This window comes from Macaca nemestrina, chromosome 1, assembly GCF_043159975.1.
Source record: "Macaca nemestrina isolate mMacNem1 chromosome 1, mMacNem.hap1, whole genome shotgun sequence".
NCBI classification, from domain to species: domain Eukaryota; kingdom Metazoa; phylum Chordata; class Mammalia; order Primates; family Cercopithecidae; genus Macaca; species Macaca nemestrina.
The window spans coordinates 141,921,523-141,948,185 of NC_092125.1; the positions used below are offsets into that span (position 1 = coordinate 141,921,523).

The following is a 26,663-nucleotide window of genomic DNA, read 5'->3' on the forward strand; positions in this document are numbered from 1 at the left end:
AAGACAAGAACCACATGATTATCTCAATAGATGCAGAAAAGGCTTTTGACAAAATTCAACAGCCCTTCATGCTAAAAACGCTCAATAAATTCGGTATTGATGGAATGTACCTCAAAATAATAAGAGCTATTTATGACAAACCCACAGCCAATATCATACTGAATGGGCAAAAACTGGAAAAATTCCCTTTGAAAACTGGCACAAGACAGGGATGCCCTCTCTCACCACTCCTATTCAACATAGTGTTGGAAGTTCTGGCTAGGGCAATTAGGCAAGAGAAAGAAATCAAGGGTATTCAGTTAGGAAAAGAAGAAGTCAAACTGTCCCTGTTTGCAGATGACATGATTGTATATTTAGAAAACCCCATTGTCTCAGCCCAAAATCTCCTTAAGCTGATAAGCAACTTCAGCCAAGTCTCAGGATACAAAATTAATGTGCAAAAATCACAAGCATTCTTATATACCAGTAACAGACAAACAGAGAGCCAAATCATGAAGGAACTTCCATTCACAATTGCTTCAAAGAGAATAAAATACCTAGGAATCCAACTTACAAGGGATGTAAAGGACCTCTTCAAGGAGAACTACAAACCACTGCTCAGTGAAATAAAAGAGGACACAAACAAATGGAAGAACATACCATGCTCATGGATAGGAAGAATCAATATAGTGAAAATGGCCATACTGCCCAAGGTAATTTATAGATTCAATGCCATCCCCATCAAGCTACCAATGAGTTTCTTCACAGAATTGGAAGAAACTGCTTTAAAGTTCATATGGAACCAAAAAAGAGCCCGCATCTCCAAGACAATCCTAAGTCAAAAGAACAAAGCTGGAGGCATCACGCTACCTGACTTCAAACTATACTACAAGGCTACAGTAACCAAAACAGCATGGTAGTGGTACCAAAACAGAGATATAGTCCAATGGAACAGAACAGAGTCCTCAGAAATAATACCACACATCTACAGCCATCTGATCTTTGACAAACCTGAGAGAAACAAGAAATGGGGAAAGGATTCCCTATTTAATAAATGGTGCTGGGAAAATTGGCTAGCCATAAGTAGAAAGCTGAAACTGGATCCTTTCCTTACACCTTATACGAAAATTAATTCAAGATGGATTAGAGACTTAAATGTTAGACCTAATACCATAAAAATCCTAGAGGAAAACCTAGGTAGTACCATTCAGGACATAGGCATGGGCAAAGACTTCATGTCTAAAACACCAAAAGCAACGGCAGCAAAAGCCAAAATTGACAAATGGGATCTCATTAAACTAAAGAGCTTCTGCACAGCAAAAGAAACTACCATCAGAGCGAACAGGCAACCTACAGAATGGGAGAAAATTTTTGCAATCTACTCATCTGACAAAGGGCTAATATCCAGAACCTACAAAGAACTCAAACAAATTTACAAGAAAAAACCAAACAACCCCATCAAAAAGTGGGCAAAGGATATGAACAGACATTTCTCAAAAGAAGACATGCATACAGCCAACAGACACATGAAAAAATGCTCATCATCACTTGCCATCAGAGAAATGCAAATCAAAACCACAATGAGATACCATCTCACACCAGTTAGAATGGCGATCATTAAAAAGTCAGGAAACAACAGGTGCTGGAGAGGATGTGGAGAAGTAGGAACACTTTTACACTGTTGGTGGGATTGTAAACTAGTTCAACCATTATGGAAAACCGTATGGCGATTCCTCAAGGATCTAGAACTAGATGTACCATATGACCCAGTCATCCCATTACTGGGTATATACCCAAAGGATTATAAATTATGCTGCTATAAAGACACATGCACACGTATGTTTATTGCAGCACTATTCACAATAGCAAAGACTTGGAATCAACCCAAATGTCCATCAGTGACAGATTGGATTAAGAAAATGTGGCACATATACACCATGGAATACTATGCAGCCATAAAAAAGGATGAGTTTGTGTCCTTTGTAGGGACATGGATGCAGCTGGAAACCATCATTCTTAGCAAACTATCACAAGAACAGAAAACCAAACACCGCATGTTCTCACTCATAGGTGGGAACTGAACAATGAGATCACTTGGACTCAGGAAGGGGAACACCACACACCGGGGCCTATCATGGGGAGGGGGGAGGGGGGAGGGATTGCACTGGGAGTTATACCTGATGTAAATGACGAATTGATGGGTGCAGCACACCAACATGGCACAAGTATACATATGTAACAATCCTGCACGTTATGCACATGTACCCTACAACTTAAAGTATAATAATAATAAATAAATTAAAAAAAAAAATTAGCAGGGTGTTGTGTGGTGATATGTACCTGTGGTCCCAGCTACTTGGGAGGCTAAGGCAAGAGGATTGATTGAGTCCAGGACGTTGAGGTTACAGTGAGCCATGAGGTTACAGTGAGCCATCACATAATTGCCTTCCAGCTTGGGCAACAGAGCAAGACCCTGTAGAAAGAAAGAAAGAAAGAGAGAAAGAGAGAAAGAGAGAAAGAAAGAGAGAAGGAGAGAAGGAGAGGAAGGGAAGAAGGGAGAAAGGGAGGAAGGGAGGAAGGGAGGATTGGAGAAAAGAGAAAGAGAGAAAGAAAAGAGAAAGTGAAAGAAAAAGAGAAACTGAAAGAAAAAGAAAAGAAAGAAAGAAAGCAAAGAAAGAATGGACAAATATTTTTTTTGGTTTGTGCTTAATTCAGTCTTCCTTTTGTTATTTAAGTATCTACTGAATTGGGCCTAACTCCCTAAACTTTTCTTTCCTCTTGAGAATCCCATCATATCAAACTACTTTTATTTCCTTTTTTCTTTTTTTTCTCAGAAATTAATTTTGTAATTCTCAGTTTCTTCCCAAATGATCTCTTCACTGTTTCTTGTTCAAATCTGACAGTAAAAAACACAACACATTTCTGGCTGTCACTTGCAGAAAAATAGTCTTGAAACCTCAACATCTCTTGGTTCCTGCTTCTCTAGAGCCGTCAACACTAATTTTTCTTTTTCTTTCTTGCTTTTTTAGATACAGGATCTTGCTATCTATTGCCCCAGTTGGAGTGCAGTGGTGGGATCACAGCTCACTGCAGCCTGGAATTCCTTGGTTCAAGCCATTCTCCTGCCTCAGCCTGCCAAGCAGCCAGGACTATAGGCACACACCATCACGCCTGATTAGTTTTTAAAATTTTGGTAGGGACGAAGTCTCGCTGTGTTGCCCAGGCTGAGACTAATTTTTCAATATTAATTCCTACTGACTAATCAGAGTGTAAAATATGTGGACATTACAAAGTAAAGAAAATTTTGGTTATGTTGGATATATCAGCTAGAACTCATGGCATTGGCTGTAATAGCATTATCATACGTCCCAGCAATTCCACTCCTAGGTACATATCCAAAGGAATTGAAAGTGGGGACTTGAACAGAGATATCTACACACGAATGTTCATAGAAGCATTATTCACAATAGCCAAAAGGTGGAAATGTGGAAACAATTCAAATGTCCATTAGCCAGGATTACAAATGGATAAACAAAATGTGGTATATACATACAATGGAATATTATTGAGCCTTAAAAAGGGGTAAAATTCTGATCCATGCTACAACACGGATGAACCTTGAGAACATTGTGCTAAGTGAATAATCCAGAAACAGAAGAACAAATATTGTATGATTCCACTTATATGAAGTACTTAGGATAGGTAAACTCAGAATTAGAAAGTAGAATAGAGGCTACCAGAAATTAAGGAAATGGGAAAAGGAGGAGTTCCTGTTTAATGGGCAGAAATTTCATTTCTTTCTTTTTTTTTTTTTAAATTATACTTTAAGTTCTGTGGTACACGTGCACAATGTACAGGTTTGTTACATAGATATACATGTGCCATGTTGGTTTGCTGCTCCCATCAACTCGTCATTTACTTTAGGTATTTCTCCCAACGCTATCCCTCCCCCAGTCCCCCACCCCGCAACAGGCCCCAGTGTGCGATGTTCCCCTCCCTGAATGGGCACAAATTTCTTATTGGGGATAATGAAAAAGTTCCGGGTATGGATAAGGGTGGTGGTTATACAACATTGTGAGTGTATTTAATGTCCCTGAATTATACACTTATATATGGTTAAAATTATAAATATTATTCAGGTTTTACCACAATGAAAGAAAGGAAGAAAGCGCGCCTTCTAGTGGAAGCTGGGTGCAGAGAGAGCTCTGTATTCTTGGCTGCAGCTGTCTAGAACGGAGACTGTCTCGCTAAGCTGGGACTTGGGAGTCTTGGATAAAATACCACAGACCCTTGCCTTTCTTACCAATTTTTTATATCTCTTACCTGAAGAGATGTTTCTTCTTTTTCTATTTGCCCTTAGGATCATTTCCAGAGGGTCTGAGTCATTTTTCGAGAATTTTCACCAGTTTCACTGAGAAGTCAGTTAGCAGAGCTCTTTACGCTGTCATGCCAGAAGTTGATTGGGAAGACTATATTTCAAATGTTAGTTATGTTATTCAATTTGGAGGATTGCTTATAACGTTGTTGCACTGGTTGTAAAACTAAATCTTTAGGATTAAAATGTTTTCTTGAGAAACGTGGCAATATTACTAAAAACCATGGCAATCTCTCCCCCTAAAATGGGATTTTTAGTAACTTTATCACTGTCCTGAGGCTTCCTTTTAAAAACTGAAGCTTTGACATTTTTTATTACATTATTTTAAGAGAAAGGTAAGGCTCTATAGATTCCCCATGCATTCTTGAATAAATGAGTGAATGAATGAATGAATGTTTTTGTTTATGAACATGGTGGCCATTTGCTACTGTGTGCTTTGACAGTAAGACTCCCCCATACCTGCTTGTTACTGAATTCTACAATTCTATCACTCAAACCCTATCTTAGTTCAAGCTGCTATAACAAATTACCATAGACTGGGTGGCTTAAACAACAAACATTTTTCACAATTTTGGTGCCTGAGAAGTCCGAGATCACAGTGCAGGCAGAACCGGTATTTGGCGAGGGCCTCCTTCCTTGCTTGCAGATACCGTCCTCCTGTATCCTCACATGGCAGAAAAAGAGCGAGCTAACTCTCTGGCCTCTTAAAAGGGCACTAATCCTACTCATGAGGGCTCTACCCTTGTGAGTTAATTACCTCACAAAAGTCCCACCTCCAAATACCATCACATCGGGGGTTAGAATTCAACATATGAATTTCAACACACTGGGGGGTTCACTATAGCAAATGCACGGTTTTGTTATTTTCCTCTGTGCAGCCTATGGAAAGTAACTTTCCTCTCCAGTATTTTTGAGAGGAATGATAATTCAACCTTTCTATTAAGAATAGTTTATGCAATCAAAATGTTATTTTCTCCAAGAGACAAAGACTTGATATTTTATCAGTATCCAAATAACTGGCCTATCTAACTACTGGAATAATTTTACATCTCAGCGAAGGTGAAAGAAATTAATATTCATGCGCATTTACTGTGTGGTAGGACTATTGCAAATATTATTTTATTTTACCCTTGCAGCAGTATCTAGGAGTTAGAGCTTATTAGTATCATTGAAGATGAAGAATTAAGACTTAAAGGTTGGGTCTTTTCCAAGGTCATACAGCTAATTAACAGTAGAGCTGCAAGGAAAAAAGAGAACAGGAATAGGGCAGTCAGACAGCAGTAGGTTGGCCCTAGATGTCACAGGTGGGGGTTTCCAAAGGAAGGATAAATGTCTCTGCAAGAAAAGCATCATTGATTCGTTGCTATTTTATCATCTACAAAACATTCCCTGCCAAATCTTCAGAGGACAATTCTAAAGAAACTTAAAAGGATAACTTCTAGTTTGTTCATGTTTAAAGTCGAAGAACACATTATTGCCCTGTTTTTATAAATTCATGTTGACTAAACGTATTTAAAGATCATTGTGTTTTAGAAAATTTATTTCTGAAATTTAACTTTATTTCTGAATCAAATTCCTCAGTAATACGGACCTCATGAGTGCCATTATTATATTTTATAAATAATATAGGTAAAACACTTTCCAGGTACGGAGAGACTGGAAGTCCCAGAGCTAAGGCCTAGCTAATTTTTATGAGAAAGGCAGGTTGGGGTGTGTTTATGTAGTTGTTGTACCCTTAGGGAAAGGGTACCACTTAGTAGACCCTTAGAACCCAGGATTAGGAGCTGTATTTAACGAGAATAGACACAGTAACCTGCAAGAGATATATTCAAAACAGTTACAAACTTTTGGAGAAAAAAAGGTAGGAAGGGAGACGTTGGGGGCTCGGGCGATCCATTGCTTGGAGATCGGCTTAGCCAGGCTCGGGGCGGGAGGGTCCTCCGAGGGGCTGATGAATCGGCGCTCGACTGGCCTAGGAGCTGCCCGCAGGGAGTCCTGTGAGGACTGGGCCGGACGCCCGCGGAAAAGGTGGGGAGCGGGGCCCGACGCCCGCGGAGAAGTGGGGACCCTGCCGAGCCGTCCGGGCAGCGGTCGATCTCTAGAGCCATCTGCCGGGCAGGCAGCGGACGGGCGCGGCGAGTTGTTGGTCACCAGTCGACTCCAGGCCGCGGGCCGGCGCCAGGATTCTCAGCCGCGTTTCCAGTCAGAAAGCGGTGAGGCTTGAGGTCCGCTCGCGCGCAGGACTGGCCCAGTTCCCCGCGGGGTGGGACTGACTGTGCTTCCGGCCCGTCCCTAGAGTCGGCTGATTGGTGTCTTGTGTTCTGGTGTGTGGCGCCCCCTGAGCGAGCTCTGAGGGGACGTACCCACCTGTCTGATCCGCCGGTTTCACAGCGGTGGTAGGAAGCGGGAAACTGGGGGTGGAGTGACGCGCCCCTGTGTCTCGTTCTTGCGCCACTCTCCAGGCCCTAAGGCCTCTGCCTTGAATTTAGGATAGTCTCCTTAGGAAATCCACAGAGCTGTTACTTTGCTGTAGGTGCTGATTCGGTTCCCAGCCGGACCCTTCCAGCCCCGTTGGTGCCTGGGGAGAGGGGGTGACATCTGGGGCTCCGACAATTGTATGGTCCTTTCCCAGGCCGGGCCTCGGAGTAATTTGTTCCCGTTGATTTTTCCTTCTTTGTCAAATTCTCTGCAGTTATTTGTGACGGTCGGTTATTCCTGTAAATGTTGGTCCCAACTTCTTCCGTAACTCACAAACATTTCTAGCAAATCAGTAATTTGTATCTGAGTTTCTGTACGTTTAAAATAAGGAGTATATTTCTGAGTAAAAATAGTAAGAAATAAGTAATAGGCCCGCAATTTTAGACAATAAGTTTATCCAATATACTATACACTAATTGTATGCAGTACAATAATTTTATACGATAATTGTATACAATGCAATAATTTCATACAATAATTGTATACAATAATTTTATACAATAAGTAAAATTATAGAAGACAAAATGGTGAATTGTTAATATAACTAGAGATTAATTGTATCTAGTTGTATTAATATTTAAGTAGAGATTGTCATTAATATAATTAGAGAAGGTGCAGGTCTGCACTGCTAATTATGTAGTCTCAAAAAGTATTTTAACAGTGATTATAGCAGAGCAGACACTTAAAAATAAAACTACCTTGGATATTGTTTATTGTGTTTGGCAATCTAATTTTGTGCCACCTGCTGAAACTAAAACTTTAATAATGAATAATGGGAACTTAGAAAATCTGAATCTAAACCTAGAACTTTAATTAATTTAAAATAGCATCCCCTCACATCACAAACTGATACTAAACTGTAGCAAGGTCCCTTTTAGGACCTGTGTTTGTTTTTTAAAAAAAGATTTATTTACATAATGAAAGTGCTAAATTCATCTTTTAGAACCTTCATGATTTTATTTACATAAATCCTGAATTAGAAAAAAATTTGACATTTTTCAGATTGGACAAATTTTAAGTTTCTAAGTTAACAGAAAATTATTTTTATTTAACATTATTTTTATAAACTGGTTATTGCTAATGCATTTATTCCACAATAAATTTGTATGGACCATTTACTGTGTGCCAGGCACTATTCTGTTACTGGAACACATTAGTGAGCAAAAAGTCCATGCTTGCTCTAAAGGAAGAAACATAATAAAGAACTAAGCATATACTATAATGTTAGTTATCAATTCATGCTATGAAGAAAAATAATGCAGGATGAGGATGATGCAGTTTTAGATACGGGGTGTTTTTTTCCATAGGAGTGTATAAGAACTAAAATATGTACATGATATTTTTATTCTGAACCCAAAACAAGTTATATTCTTGCATGCTAGAACTAGAAATCAAAAATTCTTTTTGAAAATATATGCTGTTTGTATAGGAGGTTTTTGTTAGTTTTTTGCAACACTTTTCTTCCCAAATGTTTTAAATTTGTAGTTTTGTTGTCTATTTATAGTTGCTTTGGGAAGAAAGTTATTCAAGTGTGTAAATGTTAGTCTTAAGATTTTCGACTTAAATTCTGAGGTAGCAAAGCCATATGAAAGTGGCCTGGTGAGGTTTATTTTAGAAAAAGTTTCTTTTGTTTGAACGTAGTTTTCCTAAAACTAGAAAGGAAACATTTTATTTGTTACTTTTTGGGCACTATAAAAACGTGATTAACATTTTCATTTATACTTTTTCAGATAATTGTTTTCAAGTTCTGAAATTGTTTACTTAAAGCTGTTAAAGACTTCGCATATTTCTGAATGACTCCCTCTACCTCCTGCCCTATTATCCTAGGCTTCTATTTTGCTTATAAATTGTTTTAGACATTTGTAGAACCACACTAATTTGTTTCATTTTTACACTTGTTTTTGTTGGTAACTGATTAAAAATAGAGAAAAATGAAGAGGGCAATTATATTAAACAGATGGAAGGGGGAAGAACCCAATAACGAAAACAGCGAAAAACCCCACGATATTCTATATCAGTAAGAACAGCTCTAAAGTATGTATATAGGTTTAATTCTCATACAGTAGCATTTGTCAAGCAGTGTATGTGGAAACATTCTCCCTTCCCCACATCACTCCGACTTGTATCTCATCCCCACATCAAGGAGGATTCAAAATTGGAGAGACATAATCTGACTTGGTAATGCGTATTTCTTCACTAGATGGCATTAATACAATTTCTTCGATTGTAGTTTCTGTCTTGAGGACAAATTTACAATGTATTAACTAAAACAGAAGAAACAGAAATGTGATTTATGTTTTGCAATTCATCTGATTTTATGGTTTGTCATATAGAATGTTCTTTGATGTTTAAGAATTTAGAAAAAAATGGGATATGCAGGGAAAAATAATTCTAATGGGAGCTATGTATGTATCTAGAGATTAGTTTTTTTTTTTTAAATCACATTTGCATCTTTGTTCAGCCCCAGATTTTTGTTATGTTCCAAGGTGGCCATTGCTGAATGTTTTTATCCTTTGTGTTTAGATAATATCTCTGAGTGCAAAAATTATCTTTTAAAAAAGAATGTAAACATATGTAGTATATGCATTATGTAATATGATTGTAAATATGCATATGTATGTTAAACTTGTAATTTTTTAATTTTGAAAAAGTTCAAACATATGAAAAAATATTATAATGAACCCCATGTACCTATTACATAGCTTTTGCTGTGATCAACTCATTGTCAATATTATTTCAATAATCCTTCATCTCTCCCCTTTATTTTGAAGCAAATCCCTGCATATGTACATAGTATATTGTTAGAGGTGCACACATTCACAATAAAATGTGCTGTCCTAACTCAAAAATAAAGGTGTGAACAAAATATTAAGAGCCCAAGAAGCCTGATTAATTCTGCCTTGAGGAAGAAGACAAATTCAGAAAAGCCTTTGAAGAAGAAATGACATTTGACCTATACCTTGAAGGATGGGAGGAATTTGCCAGTTCGAGAATGGAAGAAAACACGTTCCAAGCATTGGAGCACTATGAAGAGAAGGGAGCAAGTTTGAATCTATGAATGAGTGGAAAACAGAGAATAATGTATTTGAATGTTGAAGTGCTTCGAAGGAAGCTGCAGATGATGAAGCTGGAAGGATAGTCTTTGGTTATATTTTACAGGAGACTGGAAAATTAGTGATTATAGTTTATACAGAAATATTTTTCTACATCTTTATAAACTGCTTTTTCCATATTTTGTAGATTTATGACAAAGTCCAGTTTTCAACAATGCTGAAATCAAATGATTGCTTGTTTTCTTTGGATAATTTGTTTTTTGAAAAACCAGATGAAGTTGAAAAGTAAGTCTCCCTTAAAGATTGATAACACAGTGTATTACTTTAGGGTTTTTTGAATTTGGGTGAGTTTTAGTTTTCTGTCTGGTAAATATACAAATAAAAATGAGGAATCCACAGAATGATATTTCAGTTACATATTTGGTAAACATTGAATTCTCTTACCAGTAGTATAGGGGAGTAACTGAAGTTTAACATCTTAAATGTTATGATTTAAAAAGTAGAATAGATTTGGGCCTGGCGTAGTGGCTCATGCCTGTAATCCCAGCACTTTGGGAGGCTGAGGCGGGTGGATCACCTGAAGTCAGGAGTTCGAGACAAGTGTAGCCAACATGGTGAAACCCTGTCTCTACTAAAAGTACCAAAAAAGTAGCCGTGCCTGGTGGCGTATGCCTCTAATTCCAGCTACTTGGGAGGCTGAGACATGAGAATCGCTTGAAGCCAGAGGCAGAGGTTGGAGTGAGCCAAGATGGTGCCACTGCACTCCAGCCTGAGCAACAGAGTGAAACTCAAGAATCGATTATTGCCTATTTGGTTGCATTTATTTGCATTTCTGGTTTGTTCGAATTATTTTTGTCCAAGCTAAAACTGAGAAATAATGCTCAAAGAGTAGCTCAGGACAAGGAATGACATCACCATTTGGAAACAATGAACAGTATGCCAAAGGCAAAGTACGATAGGCACATTAAGTGCTGGCAGGAAGTAGGGGTGGGAATAAAGATGTGAGACCAAAGAAAACAAGACTGGAGAGTAGGTAGTATGTTAAATACTGGCTTTTATGGATTTTCATGTGCATTGTTCAATTTTGAATTTTCTATGTATTTTTAGTGTATTGTACTATTTTAGTGAGGTACATTTATTGCCTCATTATTTTACTTGTTCATTCAAATATTGATTGAAAGTTGAAAGGGTTATAAAAAGGATGAAACAGACTTTTACTTACAAAATACTTAAAATCTAGTTGAGATTAAACACACAAATGGAAAGGCATTAATAAATAATATGACCATGTAAATAACCATCTATACTGGGACACTTTTGAGAGTGAAGGAGCACATCCAACTGGGGCGACATGTGTTAATCAGGACTGGCCAATGCAAATTTTGTAACATGGTTGTTTTTCTGAAAATATAGTCAAAAATATGTGCGAAGCAAATGAGAAGCATATGTTCATGCAACGAAATTTCAGACTTGGAAGGAAGGTTGTCTTGCTCTACACAGTCAGGTCAGGCTTTTTGGGTAGTAGGGGGAAACTGTAGGAGGCTTTGAAGGATTTGATAATTCCTATAGGAAGAGAAGAACTGGGCATTTGAAGGCAGAGTGTTAGAGCAAGAGAAAAATAATGGAGATAGGACAATTCATGGTACTTGTAAGGGATAACGTGTAGAGAAGTTGCCTGGAATAGACGATTCATGAAGGAGAAACATTGGGACGGACATAAAGTTAGAAATTCTAAGTTGAGGTTAGATGGTGATGTGTGTTAAGTGCTGGAATAAGGATTTTGGATATAATTCACTGTGGGTTAAAGGCTGTGGAATTAAATCAACAAATATTTATTGAAATTATGTAAAGGACTTTGCTAAGTACTGCTGATGTAAATGGACATAAAAATAAAACTCAGGTGTTTATAATCTAGAGGGAGTATCAAATATCTGTCAAAGCTATCCATCTACTTATCTGCCTGTTTCTCGCTATTATCTGTCTGTACATTCACACACCTCAAGGCAGACTATATACATATTATAGGTTCCTTCTATAAGAAGAAGGGAGGAGAAAATCTTTGGGAACCTAGGGAGATTTCTTGGAAAAGGTAGGATTTGAGCCAGCCTTTGAATATAAGCTCTAGTGCCAAGAATAATACCTGGCACATAGTACTTGATAAATAATTACTGAATGGATTAATGAATGCATAAAATAGTGGAACTTCTGTAGGTAGATGTCTGAGGGGGACAGGGCACAGGGGCAAGCTGAGTAAATATCTTTGAATGAGGGTGAGGAGTAACCAGGTACGGTGGCTCACACCTGTAATCTCAGCACTTTGGGAGGTTGAGGTGGGCAGATCACTTGAGTCCAGGAGTTTGAGACTAGCCTGGCCAACATGGTGAAACACCGTCTCTACTAAAAATACAAAAATTAGCTGGACATGTTGGTATATGCCTGTAATCCCAGCTACTGGGGAGGCTGAGGCATGAGAATCACTTGAACCCAGGAGGTGGAGGTTGCAGTGATCTGAGATCTCACCACTGCACTCCAACCTGGGCGGCAGAGTGAGACTCTTGTCTCAGAAGGAAAAAAAAAGTTGAGAGATAGAATGCATTATCTATTGTACAACAGGGAGTTCAGTTTAGTTTGGACTATAAGGTATGTGTAGGAGGGTTAAAACTGTAAGGTGGTCTAAGGCTACTAGGAAGTTTGGCAATCTTTGAAAGCCACTGAAGGATTTTGAATGGAGTAATGAAAGCAATTCGAAATGAATATGGTAGGAACTTATAAAATATATTAGAAAGCATGGAGGCAGTGAGGGCAGTTAAGACAAGTTAATAAGAGCCTTGATTATTTTAATGACCATGGAAACACAAAGGAAATGATGAATTTAAGAAGCATTACAAGGAATATACAGTAAGACCTAGTATGTATCTAGATCTGCTTAGTAAAAAAGATACTGTGGTTTGGATTCTGGGTGACTGGGATGATGATGTCACCTCTGGAAAAAAGATTGGGAAATTATAAGGAAGATTTGATTTTATTAAGAGGCAGAATAGTAGAGCTATTATTCTTCTTTCTTGGATTTTCTGAAATAGTCCTTGTGTAGAAAAGAGTTAACATAGCAGCCTAAACTGCTGTTCTTGAAAAGGCCTGCTTGCAAGGTTGGCTTTGGCTAGCGTCTGAGAACTTAGATTTCAGGAAGATCCCCTCCATAACTGACAACAGTGGCTTGCTGTGTGTAAACTGTTTATACAAATAATATGGTTTATGTGAACACCTGCTTTTTTTCTGAGATTCTGGAATTTAGGTGTGTGCCAGACAGGGGATGCTCATGCTAATGTTAGTTAGTCCCCAGTAAAAACCTGGGCATTGAGTCCTTGAAGAGCTTCCCTTCTTTGGCAACATTTCATGGGTATTGTCCTAAGTCATTACTGAGATAATTAAGTGCCTCCCGCAGAGTCTGCTGGGAGAAGACTCTTAAAAGCTCATGCCTGGTTTTTCTGGAGTTTGTCCTGGTAGCCATGAGTAGGACTGTATGCTGAGTCTTATGAGTCATTTCGGGAATTATTGAACTGGGGGTGATCTTGGGGACCCTCTGACATAGTCCTAAATTTTAAAAGATCTGGCCTGTTATTAAACAGTCTGTCAGACGTTGCCAGATAATGTGTTGTAGATTTTTTACTTGGAAAATATGGTCAGAGTAGCTATGTGCTAGGTGCTCTGAGAGACAGAAAAGTAAAAGACTGAGTCTCTCACTTTAGAGTGTGTAACATCCTAAATGACTAGATCGTAAAATCTTTGGGACTTAGTATAGACAAAATATATGACGCTCTTCTCAACTTTATTTCCTGTCACCCAACACATCTTTTTGTCCTAATGAAGAACAAGTCAACTTTGATGGGAAAGGAACCTTTAAAGCAGTATCAGTTAACATGATCACAGTTGAAAGATGAGGAGGGGTAGTTAATGATGCCAACAGGGTGGCAAAAATATCAATTACTATAGGTTATAAAGAGTTTGTCAGTTTCAAATGATTTCTTGGCTTTTTCTGTAGTTTCTAGATGGTTCTGGACTAAAAATATTTAGGTTAGGACATTAATTTGTAATAATGTTATAGGAATACTCTACAACGGTCCCCAACCTTTTTGGCACCAGGGACTGAATTTGCAGACAGTTTTTCCACAGATGGTTTCAGGATGAAACTGTTCCACCTCAGATCATCAGGCATTAGATTCTCATAAGGAGCATGCAACCTAGAGCCCTCTCATGTGCAGTTCACAATAGGGCTCGCACTCCTGTGAGAATCTAATGCTGTTGCTGATCTGACAGGAGTCAGAGCTCAGGCAGTAATGCTCACTTGCCTGCTGCTCACCTCCTGCTGTGCAGCCAGGTTCCTAACAGGCCAGTATCAGTCTGCAGCCCAGGCATTGGGGATCCCAGCTCTGGAATATAAGTAATGGTGTCATTTACAATTGATGACCCATGATTAGTTGTGAGATATGTCAAGTAATTCGTTACTTGTAATAGTTAAAATGCTAAAGTTTGAGAATGATTTACTACTTTGTTTTTATATTGGAGCAGATTTAAGATTCCTGTTACTTGCATTTGAATTGGAGAAAAGGATATAGAGTTATTGCCATTATTTAGGTAGCATATCTCACACAGCGGTTTCATTAATCCTATGATACATGAGGGTAAAAGGTTGAGAACACTGCTATGTAGGGATAAATCAAAGTGCTGACAGAAAGTTAATTTATAGGATGTTTAAGAGTCTATAATTGAGTAATGTTTAATAAATACATAGCTTATCATGTTATATCTTTATTAACATATGTACTCACATTTTTATATTTTATATAGCCATCCAGATAATGAAAAGTCATTGGATTGGTTTCTCCCTCCTGCTCCATTGATTTCAGAAATTCCAGATACTCAGGAGTTAGAGGAAGAATTAGAAAGTCATAAACTGTTAGGTAAATTATCACATATTTGTTTTGAAGCCAAACCCATACAGTTCATGGCAATATTTATTTTAAAGCCCTTATTTGATTATTACACATTGTGTATGCATATATCAGAATATTGCATATGCCCCCAAAATATGTATGGTCATATTGGGTATTGATTTCAGAAATTTCAGATATTCAGGAGTTAGAGGAAGAATTAGAAAGTCTTGGTGGCCGAGGTGGGCAGATCACGAGGTCAGGAGTTTGAGACCAGCCTAGCCAATATGGTGAAACCCCATCTCTACTAAAAGTACACACACACAAAAAAAACCCTAGCTGGGCATGGTGGTGTGTGCCTATAGTCCCAGCTACTCAGAAGGCTGAAGCAGGAGAATGGCTTGAACCCAGGAGGCGGAGGTTGCAGTGAGCTGAGTTTGTGCCACTGCAGTCTATCTTGGGCAATAGAGGGAGACTCCGTCTCAAAAAAAAAAAAAAAGAAAGTAATAAACTGTTGGGTAAATTATCACTTATTTGTTGTGAAGCCAAACCCATACAGTTCATGGCAATATTTTTTTTAAAACTCTGATTTGATCAATACACATTGTGTGTGCATGTATCAAAATATCAGATATCCCCCCAAATATGTGTACTTATTATGCAAACAATGAAAATGTCTTTATTTTAATGAAATAAAATGAAAATCGGATCCTTCTTTTATTAAAAAGAGTGCTCACCAAGCTGGTGAGCTACAGGTCCCAGCTACTTAGGAAACTGTGAATAGCCACTGCACCCCAGCCTGGGTAACATAGTGAGACCCTATCTCTAAATAAATAAATAAACAGATCCCCCTTATCTCTAAATACATACATACCCCCCAAAACAAAATAGTGCCCACCAAATCTTAAAATTTAAAACATTTTTCTTCTCTATGCATGTAATACACATACATATGCATACATAAATGCACACAATACACTATTACACACACATTTTGATTTTTGTTTTATGAATGTTTTTTCTGTGACTATTAAAACTCCTATCACTGCTGTTCAGTTTGCCTTTCCTTTTACCAAAGGTAAGATCGCCTAATAACCAGATCCCAGAAATATTGAGTGAAAAAAGGGAGATGCAGAAGGTTAAATATAGTGTGATACCATTTTTAGAAAGCTCAAAAACAAGCACATTCAAACAATGTATGTGACATAATGTAATATTACTAAAATTTTAATTTTTAAATTGGGTTGTATGTTCATGCACATACATTTTATTATTAAGCTTCATAATTTACGTATATGTTATATATATACTTACATCAAATAATATATAGCATAGAGTACAATGTAGATACATAGATGCTAAAGCAAATTTAAGTTCTAGTAAGACGTCCAAATTCCCCCTAAACTTCCCTAAAAATTCTTGTAAAGCCTCTAAAGAAACCTTTAAAATTCTGTCACTCTGATGAAAACATTCCTTTATTTTAATTTTAGAAGCAAGATTACAAACTTAAAAGCATTAGATACGTTAATAATGAATTGTGTTTGGTAACATTGTATATAATTGGTCATTGTATTTCTGTGTGTAAATCATTTATATAAATTGTAAATCTTCATAATTGTATAATTGTATAATTTGTTATGGGTCAGAAAGAAATTAAACCTATTTTATAATGCAGGTGCCATATAAACTTCAAATTTAATTCAGTAATTCCATATTAATTTCTGAGTGTCTTTTAATGATGTAATATACCATAAGTGTAACAATCACCTGTATTTTAAAACTGTATATGGTATTACAGATTATCTTATTATTAGTGCTTTGCTTTTGGCTTTCATATTTAACTCGGAATTTTTATTAAAGTTTTTCATCATCATTTTGAAAGTTTTCTTTAATGGAGAACGCGTAATAATTAATATATTCCTTTTTTGTAGGTCAGGAAAAGAGGCCAAAAATGTTAACATCAAATTTAAAGATAACTAATGAAGGCACGAATTATATTTCACCAACACAAAAATTCCAATTTGCCTTTCCTTCTGATAAATATGAACAGGATGATCTAAATTTAGAAGGGGTAGGTAAAAATGACTTATCACATGTTGCTGGCAAGCTGACATATGGTTCTCAGAAGTATAAAAATCACATTGGCACTGAGATAGCACCTGAGAGGAGTGTTCCTGATGATGCAAAATTAGTTAATTTTGCAGAAGATAAAGGAGAGAACACATCAGTGTTCCGGAAAAGGTAATTATTATAATTAAATGAAATAATATTCTGTGAATAAATTTGAATATTTGTACATCTAAAAGTATTAAATATGGTAGAATGTGAATGAGAAAAACAGCAAAATTCTATCTCCTAAATAATTCCTTACTTTCTGCATTCCTGGTGTCATAGTCCTTGTCCTACACGTAAAAATAACCATAATTGTAATATTTAACTATCTACTACAAATAGTACCACAACAGTCCAGGCGGGACACAGGAATCTTCATTTTGAACAAATTTTCTAGATGATTATTATGCACACAAAAGTTTGAAGCCCATTTTCCTAATGCCTGGGGTTTTAAACAGAGGGGTGAAATTAGATTTTCTTTTCTTTAAGGGTTCATTTTGACCCCAGTATGGAGCATAAATTATAATAGAAGGGAGTTAAAATAAATTGTGAAGGTCTACTAGAAAGACTGTCTTATTAGTCTAGATGGGAGAAAATGGTAGCCAGACCTAGGACAGTGGTATCAGGAATGGAGACAATCCAGAATGATTTAGGAGATACAATCCCACAGGACTTAAGTGATTATTGGATATGAGATCTGACTCCTAGGTTTTCGGTTTGAGCCAGAATGATGAAGATTGGTAGTGCCTTTTTTTGATTTAAAGAACTATAAAGTTAGAACAGGTTCGGGGGAAGGTGATGAGTACAGATATGGCCATGTTGATTTTAGATATTTATAATTAGTCCAGATATTCAATTGGGTATATGGATTCAAGATACAGAAGAAGTTTAGTTGATTGTTTTTGTTTTCTCTGACATAGGAGATGTGGTTATCTGTGGAGTTTGAGGGGAAAAGTGAGAGTACTGAGCAAGAATGAGAAGAGTGGAATAAATTATGGAGAATGGGAAAGCAGTCTAATTAGAATAATGGTAGGATTGATTGACACTGTAAAGGGTCCAGCTAAGGTTGATCTCTATAATGTTTGTAATAACAGCTTTATTAAGATATAATTCACATACCATAATTTCACCTTTTTGAAGTGTAGAATTATTTTCTTATTTTTTTCATTCTTATGTATTTACCCACATTGGTTTTTATAATACATAGTTTTGCAACCATCACTATTAACTAATTTTAAAACATTTTCATCTCCTGCAAAATAAATTCCTTACTAATTAACAGTTACTCTTCATTCCTCCCTTTCCACAGCACCTGGTGACCACTAATCTACTTTCTGTCTCTATCATCTCTATGGATTTACCTATTCTAAACATTTCATATAAGTGGAATTATACAAAATATGGCCATTTGTGCCTGGCCTCCTTCACTTAACATAACTTTTTTTTTTTGGAGGTGAATATTTTTCTTTTCTTTATTTTACTTTAAGTTCTAGGGTACATGTGCACAATGTGCAGGTTTGTTACATATGTATACACGTGCCAGGTTGGTGTGCTGCACCCATTAACTCGTCATTTACATTAGGTATATCTCCTAATGCTATCTCTCCCCCAGCCCCCACCCCATGACAGATCCTGGTGTGTGATGTTCCCCACCCTGTGTCGAAGTGTTCTCATTTTTTAATTCCTACCTATGAGTGAGAACATGCGGTGTTTGGTTTTCTGTCCTTATGATAGTTGGTTCAGAATGATGGTTTCCAGCTTCATCCATGTACCTGCAAAGGACATGAACTCATCCTTTTTTATGGCTGCATAATATTCTATGGTGTATATGTGCCACATTTTCTTAATTCAGTCTATCATTGATGGACATTTGGGTTGGTTCCAAGTCTTTGCTATTGCGAATAGTGCCACAATAAACATACGTGTGCATGTGTCTTTATAGTAGCATGATTTATAATCCTTTGGGTATATACCCAGTAATGGGATTGCTGGGTCAAATGGTATTTCTAGTTCTAGATCCTTGAGGAATCGCCACACTGTCTTCCACAATGGTTGAACTAGTTTACACTCCCAACAACAGTGTAAAAGTGTTCCTATTTCTCCACATCCTCTCCAGCATCTGTTGTTTCCTGATTTTTTGATGATTGCCATTCTAACTGGTGTGAGATGGTACCTCATTGTGGTTTTGATTTGCATTTCACTGATGGCGAGTGATGATGAGCATTTTTTCATGTGTCTGTTGGCTGCATAAATGTCTTCTTTTGAGAAGAGTCTGTTCATATCCTTCACCTACTTTTTAATGGGGTCATTTGATTTTTTCTTGTAAATTTGTTTAAGTTATTTGTAGCTTCTGGATATTAGCCCTTTGTCAGATGGGTAGATTGCAAAATTTTTCTCCCATTGGTTGCCTGTTCACTCTGCTGGTAGTTTCTTTTGCTGTGCAGAAGCTCTTTAGTTTAATTAGGTCCCATTTGTTTATTTTGGCTTTTGTTGCCATTGCTTTTGGCGTTTTAGTCATGAAGTCCTTGCCCATGCCTATGTCCTGAATGGTATTGCCTAGATTTTCTTCTAGGGTTTTTATAGTTTTAGTCAAACATTTAAGTCTTTAATCCATCTTGAATTAATTTTTGTACAAGGGGTAAGGAAGGGATCCAGTTTCAGTTTTCTACATATGGCTAGTCAGTTTTCCCAGCACCATTTGTTAAATAGGGAATCATTTTCCCATTTCTTGTTTTTGTCAGGTTTGTCAAAGATCAGATGGTTGTAGATGTGTGGTATTACTTCTGAGGGCTGTTTTGTTCCATTGGTCTATATGTCTGTTTTGATACCAGTACCATGCTGTTTTGGTTACTGTAGCCTTGTAGTATAGTTTGAAGTCAGGTAGTGTGATGCCTCCAGCTTTGTTCTTTTTGCTTAGGATTGTCTAGGCAGTGCAGGCTCTTTTTTGGTTCCATATGAACTTTAAAGTAGTTTTTTCCAATTCTGTGAAGAAAGTTGTTGGTAGCTTGATGGGAATGGCATTGAATCTATAAATTACTTTGGGCAGTATGGCCATTTTCACAATATTGATTCTACCTATCCATGAGCATGGAATGTTCTTCCATTTGTTTGTGTCCTCTTTTATTTCGTTGAGCAGTGGTTTGTAGTTCTCCTTGAAGAGGTCCTTCACATTCCTTTAAGTTGAATTCCTAGGTATTTTATTCTATTTGAAGCAACTGTGAATGGGAGTTCACTCATGATTTGGCTCTGTTTGTCTGTTATTGGTGTATAGGAATGCTTGTGATTTTTGCACGTTGATTTTGTATCCTGAGACTTTGCTGAAGTTGCTTATCAGCTTAAGGAGATTTTGGGCTGAGACGATGGGGTTTTCTAAATATACAATCATGTCATCTGCAAACAGGGACAATTTGACTTCCTCTTTTCCTAATTGAATACCCTTGATTTCTTTCTCTTGCCTGATTGTCCTGGCCAGAACTTCCAACAGTATGTTGAATAGGAGTGGTGAGAGAGGGCATCCCTATCTTGTGCCAGTTTTCAAAGGGAATGCTTCCATTTTTTGCCCATCAGTATGATATTGTCTGTGGGTTTGTCATAAATAGCCGTTTTTATTTTGAGATATGTCACATCAATTCCTAGTTTATTGAGAGCTTGTAGCATGAAGGGCTGCATTTAACATTTTTAAGGTTCATGTGTGTTGTGTTATGTATTAGTCTTTCTTTCCCTCCCTCCTCCCTTCCTTCTTTCCTTCCTCCCTCCCTCCCTCCCTTCTTTCCTTCCTTCCTTCCTCTTTTTTTTTGTTTTGGAGTCTCGCTCTGTCACCCAGTCTGGAGTGCAGTAGTGCAATCTTGGTTTGCTGCAGCCTTTGCCTCCCAGGTTCAGGCAATTCTCCTGCCTCAGCCTCCCGAGTAGCTAGAGCTACAGGTGTGCACCACCATGCCTGGCTAATTTTTGTATTTTTAGTAGAGATAGGTTTTCACCATGTTGGCCAGGATGGTCTTCATCTCCTGACCGCATGATCTGCCTTCCTCGGCCTCCCAGTGTTGGGATTACAGGCGTAAGCCAGCACGCTCAGCCAGTATTTCATATTTTTTTAATGGCCAAATGATAGTCCATTAAATGGATATACCACATTTTGTTTATTCACTTATCAGTTGATTGACATTTGGGTTGTTTTAACTTTTTGTCTATTGTGAATAATATTGCTATGAAAATGCATGCAAGTTTTTGTGTGAATGTGTGTTTGCAGTTCTTTGGATGTAAACTCAGAAGTAGAATGGCTGGGTCATATGGTAACTTTATATTTAGCTTTTCTGAGGAACTGCCAAATTGTTTTCCAAAGTGGCTGCATCACTTTACAGTCCCATTCAGCAATATTTGAGGGTTCCAGTTTCTCCACATTCTGGCCAGCACTTGTTGTTGTCTGTCTTTTGTATTATAGCCATCCTACTGCGTGTGTGAAGAGATATCTCATTGTGGTGTTGATGTGCATTTTTGTAATGACTAATTGTCTTAGTTATTTTGGTCTGCTATAATGAAATACTATAGATTGGGTGGTGTAAATAACAAACATTTGTTTACACGATTCTGGAGGCCAAAAGTCAGAAATCAGAGTGCCAGCATGGTTGGGTTATTGATGAGGACCCTCTTCCTAGTTATTTTCTCCCATGGTTTTTCTTTGGTGTGTGTATAAACAGAGAGAGCTCATGTTTCATCCTCTTTTTATAAGGGCATTAATTCCATCATGGGGAGGTACTGTCATGACCTCGTCTAAACCCAGTTACCTTCTAAAGGCCCCACCTCCAAATACCATAACATTGGGAGGCTGAGGCGGGCAGATCACAAGGTCAGGAGTTCGAGACCAGCCTGACCAACATTGTAAAACCCCGTCTCTACTAAAAATACAAAAATTAGCCAGGCGTGGTGGTGGGTGCTTGTAATCCCAGCTACTCAAGAGGCTGAGGCAGGAGAATTGCTTGAACCCGGGAGGCAGAGGTTGCTGTGAGCCGAGATCATGCCACTGCACTGTAGCCTGGGTGACAGAGTAAGACTCCATCTCAAAACAACAACAACAACAAGAACAACAACAACAAAAATCATTGGGGATTAGGGCCTCAACAAATAAATTTGGAGGGAGGGACATTAATATCCAGTCTATAGCAATAATGTTAAGAATCTTTTCATGTGATTATCAGCCATTTGTATGTCTTCTTTGGAGTAATGTCTTATTCAGGTCCTTTGTCCATATTTTAATTGGGCTATTTGTCTTTTAATTGTTGAGTTTTAAGAGTTCTTTATTCTCAATCAAAGTCTCTTATCATCTGTATGATTTGCACATATTTCCCCCTATTCTGTGGGTTTTCAGTTTTTTGATGGTGTTCTTTGCAGCACAAATTTTAAATTTTGATAGAGTCCAGTTTATCTAATTTTTCTTTTATGCGTATGCTTTTGTTTTGATGTAATACTTATTTGGTGTTACTTTGGTTGCTTATGTTTTTGGTGTCATATCTAAGAAACTATTGCCTGATTCAAGGTCATGAAGATTTACTCAAGTTTTCTTCTAAGGGTTTCAGAGTTTTTAGCTCTTACATTTATGTCTGTGATCTGTCATTTAATATTTTAAATGTTTGTGTGAAGTAGGAGTCCATCCTCATTCTTCTTGCATGTAGATATTCAGTTGTTCTAGCCTCATTTGTTGAAAAGACTGCTCTTTCCCTACTGAATGTTATGGCACTGTCATTGGAAATCAGCTGACCATAAATGTAAAGACTGGGTGTTGACTGACACCAACTGATTCTCTGACACCAACTTGGCATCTAACCAAGTTGACACTTAACCTCTGGAATTAGCGTCAGACCCACAGGTTGAAGGCTCAGTTCTGTAAGACTGACCCCACTTTGAATTCCAGCTGAAAATGAGATTCCCAGGCTACCCACATTTCTGTCTGGCCAACTACAAATTTGAGGCTTCCATGACCCCATATTGGGTTTAATAATTTGCTAGAATGACTCAGAGACCTAAGGGAAACACTTTACTTACATTTACCAGCTTACTATAAAGGGTACAACTCCAGATGAAAGAGATACATATGGCAAAATATGAGGGAGGGAGTACAGAGTTCCCATAACTTCTCTGAGCATGCCACTCTGTCAGCAGCTTGATGTGTTCACCATTCCAAAAGCTCTCAGAACCCTGTTGTTTAGGCAAGTTTTAATGGAGGTTCCATTTCTTAGACAAGATTGATGAAATCACTGGCTGTTGCTAATTAAACTTGATCTTCAGCCCTGAATGGATAAGTCATCTCCATTACTTATTCTGTAAGGTGTGAGTGTTTTATCAGGAACCTTAATGGTTACTTCATCCCTTAGGGATATTGTGAACAAGTTACTTTGATAGATTGTCTTTTGATCAAATATAATACAGTACAGTCATAAAGATAAAGTGTTTCCTTGTTTTTAGAACTTTGCATAGAAGTAGTTCTTACACTGAAGTGGTTATTAGATATAGAGTTTGGGACGATTTAATCTGCTGATATACTTAGTTTACATCTTTTCCTTTTTTGGGGGGATACACAGTGCTGATTTGATTGGCTAGGAAAACTGTCTTATCTGGTAGCTTCTGTGAAATGCAGTTGTTGACAACTTTTAATTCATAACAAGTCTGTTAATTTATTCCTATAAATTTAATATGTTAATATAATTGAGTAGCTTGAATCACTTCAGTTAAATTTAACTATTAGGTGTTACAAAATTTACTATTTACTGTGACTATATCTAGTGACTTTTTCTCTCTCTTAAGCACTTTACTGACTTTAAATGGAATATTAGTTATCTGTTGTGTAATAAAATTATCCCAAAATTTAGTAGTTTAAAACAACAGTAAACATTATTATCTCTCACATTTTCTACAGGCTAGAAATTTAGGAACAACTTAGCTAGTAGTCCTGGCTTAGGCTCTCTTGTGAGAATGCATAAAGATATTGGGGGCCTCTCACAAGGAGGCCACAATCAAAATGTTAGACATGCTGCAGTCATCTGAAAGCTTGACAGGAGCTATCAGTTCTCTAAGGTGGCTTGCTGTCCTTGACTGAAGAGTCAGTGCTGGTTGTTGACAGGAGACCTCAGTACCCCTCCACCTGGCCTCTTCATAGGGTTGCTTGAGTGCTCTCTTTGTATTGTGACTAGCTCTCCACAGAGTGAGAGATCTAAGAGACCATGGGGAAAGGGGCAATGTCTTTTATTACCTAGCCTTGTAAGTCAAACATTTGCACTTCCGCAGTACTCTGCTAGTTAGACAGGCCAGTCCTGATTCCGTGATTCAATTTGTAGGAGATTGCAAAGGTGTGAGGAGCAGGCAAGGATCTTTGGGGCCATTTTTGGAGGCTGACTACCACAAATGGATTTCTCTGAGTTTTAGGAAAGTAGACATACTTCGGTGATAAACTTAGCAAGTTATATTTTAGGAGAATGTTTAGCTTTTTTGTTTGAGTAAACCATAATCTATGAATGTTTTTAAAGGGGCCAATTTTATGCTAGTTTTTCATATTCCAAGCAAGTGTTACAAGTGAGAAAATATGTGGGTCTTTTTTTTTTGCAGATTATTTAAAATATCTGACAATGTACATAGGAGTGCTTATTCCAATGACAGTGAATTGGACTCTCACATTGGCTCAGTGAAAATTGTACAAACAGAAATGAACAAAAGGAAATCAAGGAACTATAGCAGTAGTAAGCAGAAATTTCAATATTCTGCAAATGGGTTTACAGCAAATAATGCTTTTACTGCTTCTGAAATCAGAGAAGGCATGTTCAAAGCACCATCTTTTCCAGTTGCTTTCCAGCCTCGTGATATTCAAGGTAATTTCTTGCTTTTTCAGTTCATTTTATGAGTACAGACTAATCTGCATTTCTCAGCATAGGGGAAAATGAAAATATAGTAAATGTGAGTAGATTATCTCTCTGTGCAATTACTGCAGTTTTTTTTATTATGTTGCATTATTTTCTAAGCTGGGCTGTGTGTTAAAATATTTTATCCGGTGTGCTAAAAATATTTTTAACTTTGCTTTCAATAAAAAGTTGTGTTAGTTTTATTGAAACAGTTTTTATGGAAAGGATAAAAATATTCATTTCAGGTCGTAGCTGCCGACCATTAAAATTTTTTAAATATTTATATAAATATGTAGGTTTTTTTTTTTTTTTTCCAGAGGTAACAGAAAATGGTTTAGGTTCCTTGAAGGCTGTCACAGAAATTCGTATCCTTTAAGTTATTTACAATAGCTGCTTTGTATTTATTAAATCATAATTTTAAAATATTTTGTTTAATTGTGTTTCTGTTTATTTATTTTGATTGATGGAGAAAAAGACGGAAAAGTTAATCTTTTTGGTGATGTAAGAGGTACATGTGGCTGGGTGCGGTGGTTCACCCCTGTAATTCCAGCACTTTGGGAGGCCGACACATGGAGATCACGAGGTCAGGAGTTTGAGACCAGCCTGACCAACATGGTGAAACCACATCTCTACTAAAAATATAAAAAATTAGCTGGGCATGGTGGTGTGCACCTGTAATCCCAGCTCCTCAGGAGGCTGAGGCAGGAGAATCTCTTGAACCCGGGAGGTGGAGGTTGCAGTGAGCCAAGATTGTGCCACTGCATTCCAGCCTGGCAAAAGAGTGAGACTCCATCTCAAAAAAATAAAAAGAAAAAAAAAGTATGTGTGCGATAGTGCTACTCAAGGTGTGATTGCAGACTGGTTTCAAGTTGTGAACTGTTTGTTATCAGTTTATGACAAGTTAAGTACAGAAGTCAGATTTGTATTATTGTCAGAACTCTGAGCATATTTACTTACAAATAGGTACAGATAATTTCTCATCTTTTGAGAAAGAGCAGCCAAATTGGGTTGAACTGGGCAGGGGAAATGGATGAGAATGGGACATTGTGTGGATTAGGGACATTTCTACAGATCTGTGTTTTTGAAAATCTAATGTGAAGTTTATACATAGAATCCAAGTTTCAAGTCTGAACATTTCCAGTGTAAATATTTTGAGTATGTTTGTGTGTTCTGGAGGTAACATTTTCTTTGCTTCTTTAATACCCTGTTTATGCCTATAATAGTGCACTTCTTCTGTTTTAATTCACCAGCAGTTTATGTGACCATTTCCTCATGATCTATGAACTCTTTGAAGGCAAGGATCATGACTTAACTTACTTACCTGCCTACTTCCAAATACATTGAAAGGCAGATAAAGTAAGGCAGGTAAAGTAAGGAAATTGTTCTGGCAAAAGTATAGACATAAGCAAGGGTGAAGATAAAAAAGTATGAAATATGTTTGGAAAGAATAAGCTTTCCAGTTTGGCTGAAGGGAAAGATATGATTAAAGAAGTAATAAGAAATATTAGATAGTTATCTTAGGATCATATCATATAATGTTATGAATACCAAGGTCAAAGTTTTTTTTAATTTTATTTTTGTTTTATATTTTTTCCCCCAACTTTGTTGAGGTATAATTGACAAATAAAAATGGTATATATTTAAGGAGTACGACATGATTTTTTTTTATATATAAGCATTGCAAAAATAATTACCACAATCAGGCTAATTAATGTATCTATCGCCTTTCACAGTTATTTCTTTTTTGTGGTGAAAATACTTACAATCTCTGTAATAAGGAGAAACCATGTAATATTTTTGAACATGTCAAATATCATCATTAAAACTATGCTTTAGGAATATATAATTAGTGACT

General features: G+C 37.2%; 1 protein-coding gene across 10 annotated transcripts in view; it reads left to right on the forward strand.

Moving 5' to 3' along the window:
- The first annotated feature begins 6,278 nt into the window (after window positions 1-6,278).
- Window positions 6,279-26,663, forward strand: part of LOC105485489 (helicase for meiosis 1) — a 134,733-nt gene continuing 114,348 nt past the window's right edge. For 5 of the 10 annotated variants that reach the window (XM_071080537.1, XM_071080574.1, XM_071080745.1 and 2 more), the window contains exons 1-5: window positions 6,279-6,382; window positions 14,731-14,843; window positions 16,745-17,054; window positions 24,519-24,778; window positions 25,126-25,173. In XM_071080537.1, the coding sequence (XP_070936638.1) occupies window positions 6,306-6,382; window positions 14,731-14,843; window positions 16,745-17,054; window positions 24,519-24,778; window positions 25,126-25,173 (808 nt within the window). In that variant the 5' untranslated portion in view covers window positions 6,279-6,305. Of the gene's footprint in view, window positions 6,568-6,619; window positions 6,751-10,072; window positions 10,171-14,730; window positions 14,844-16,744; window positions 17,055-24,518; window positions 24,779-25,125; window positions 25,174-26,663 lie in introns of those variants that run through there. The other 5 variants (XM_071080610.1, XM_071080641.1, XM_071080670.1 and 2 more) reach the window with 5 other exon arrangements.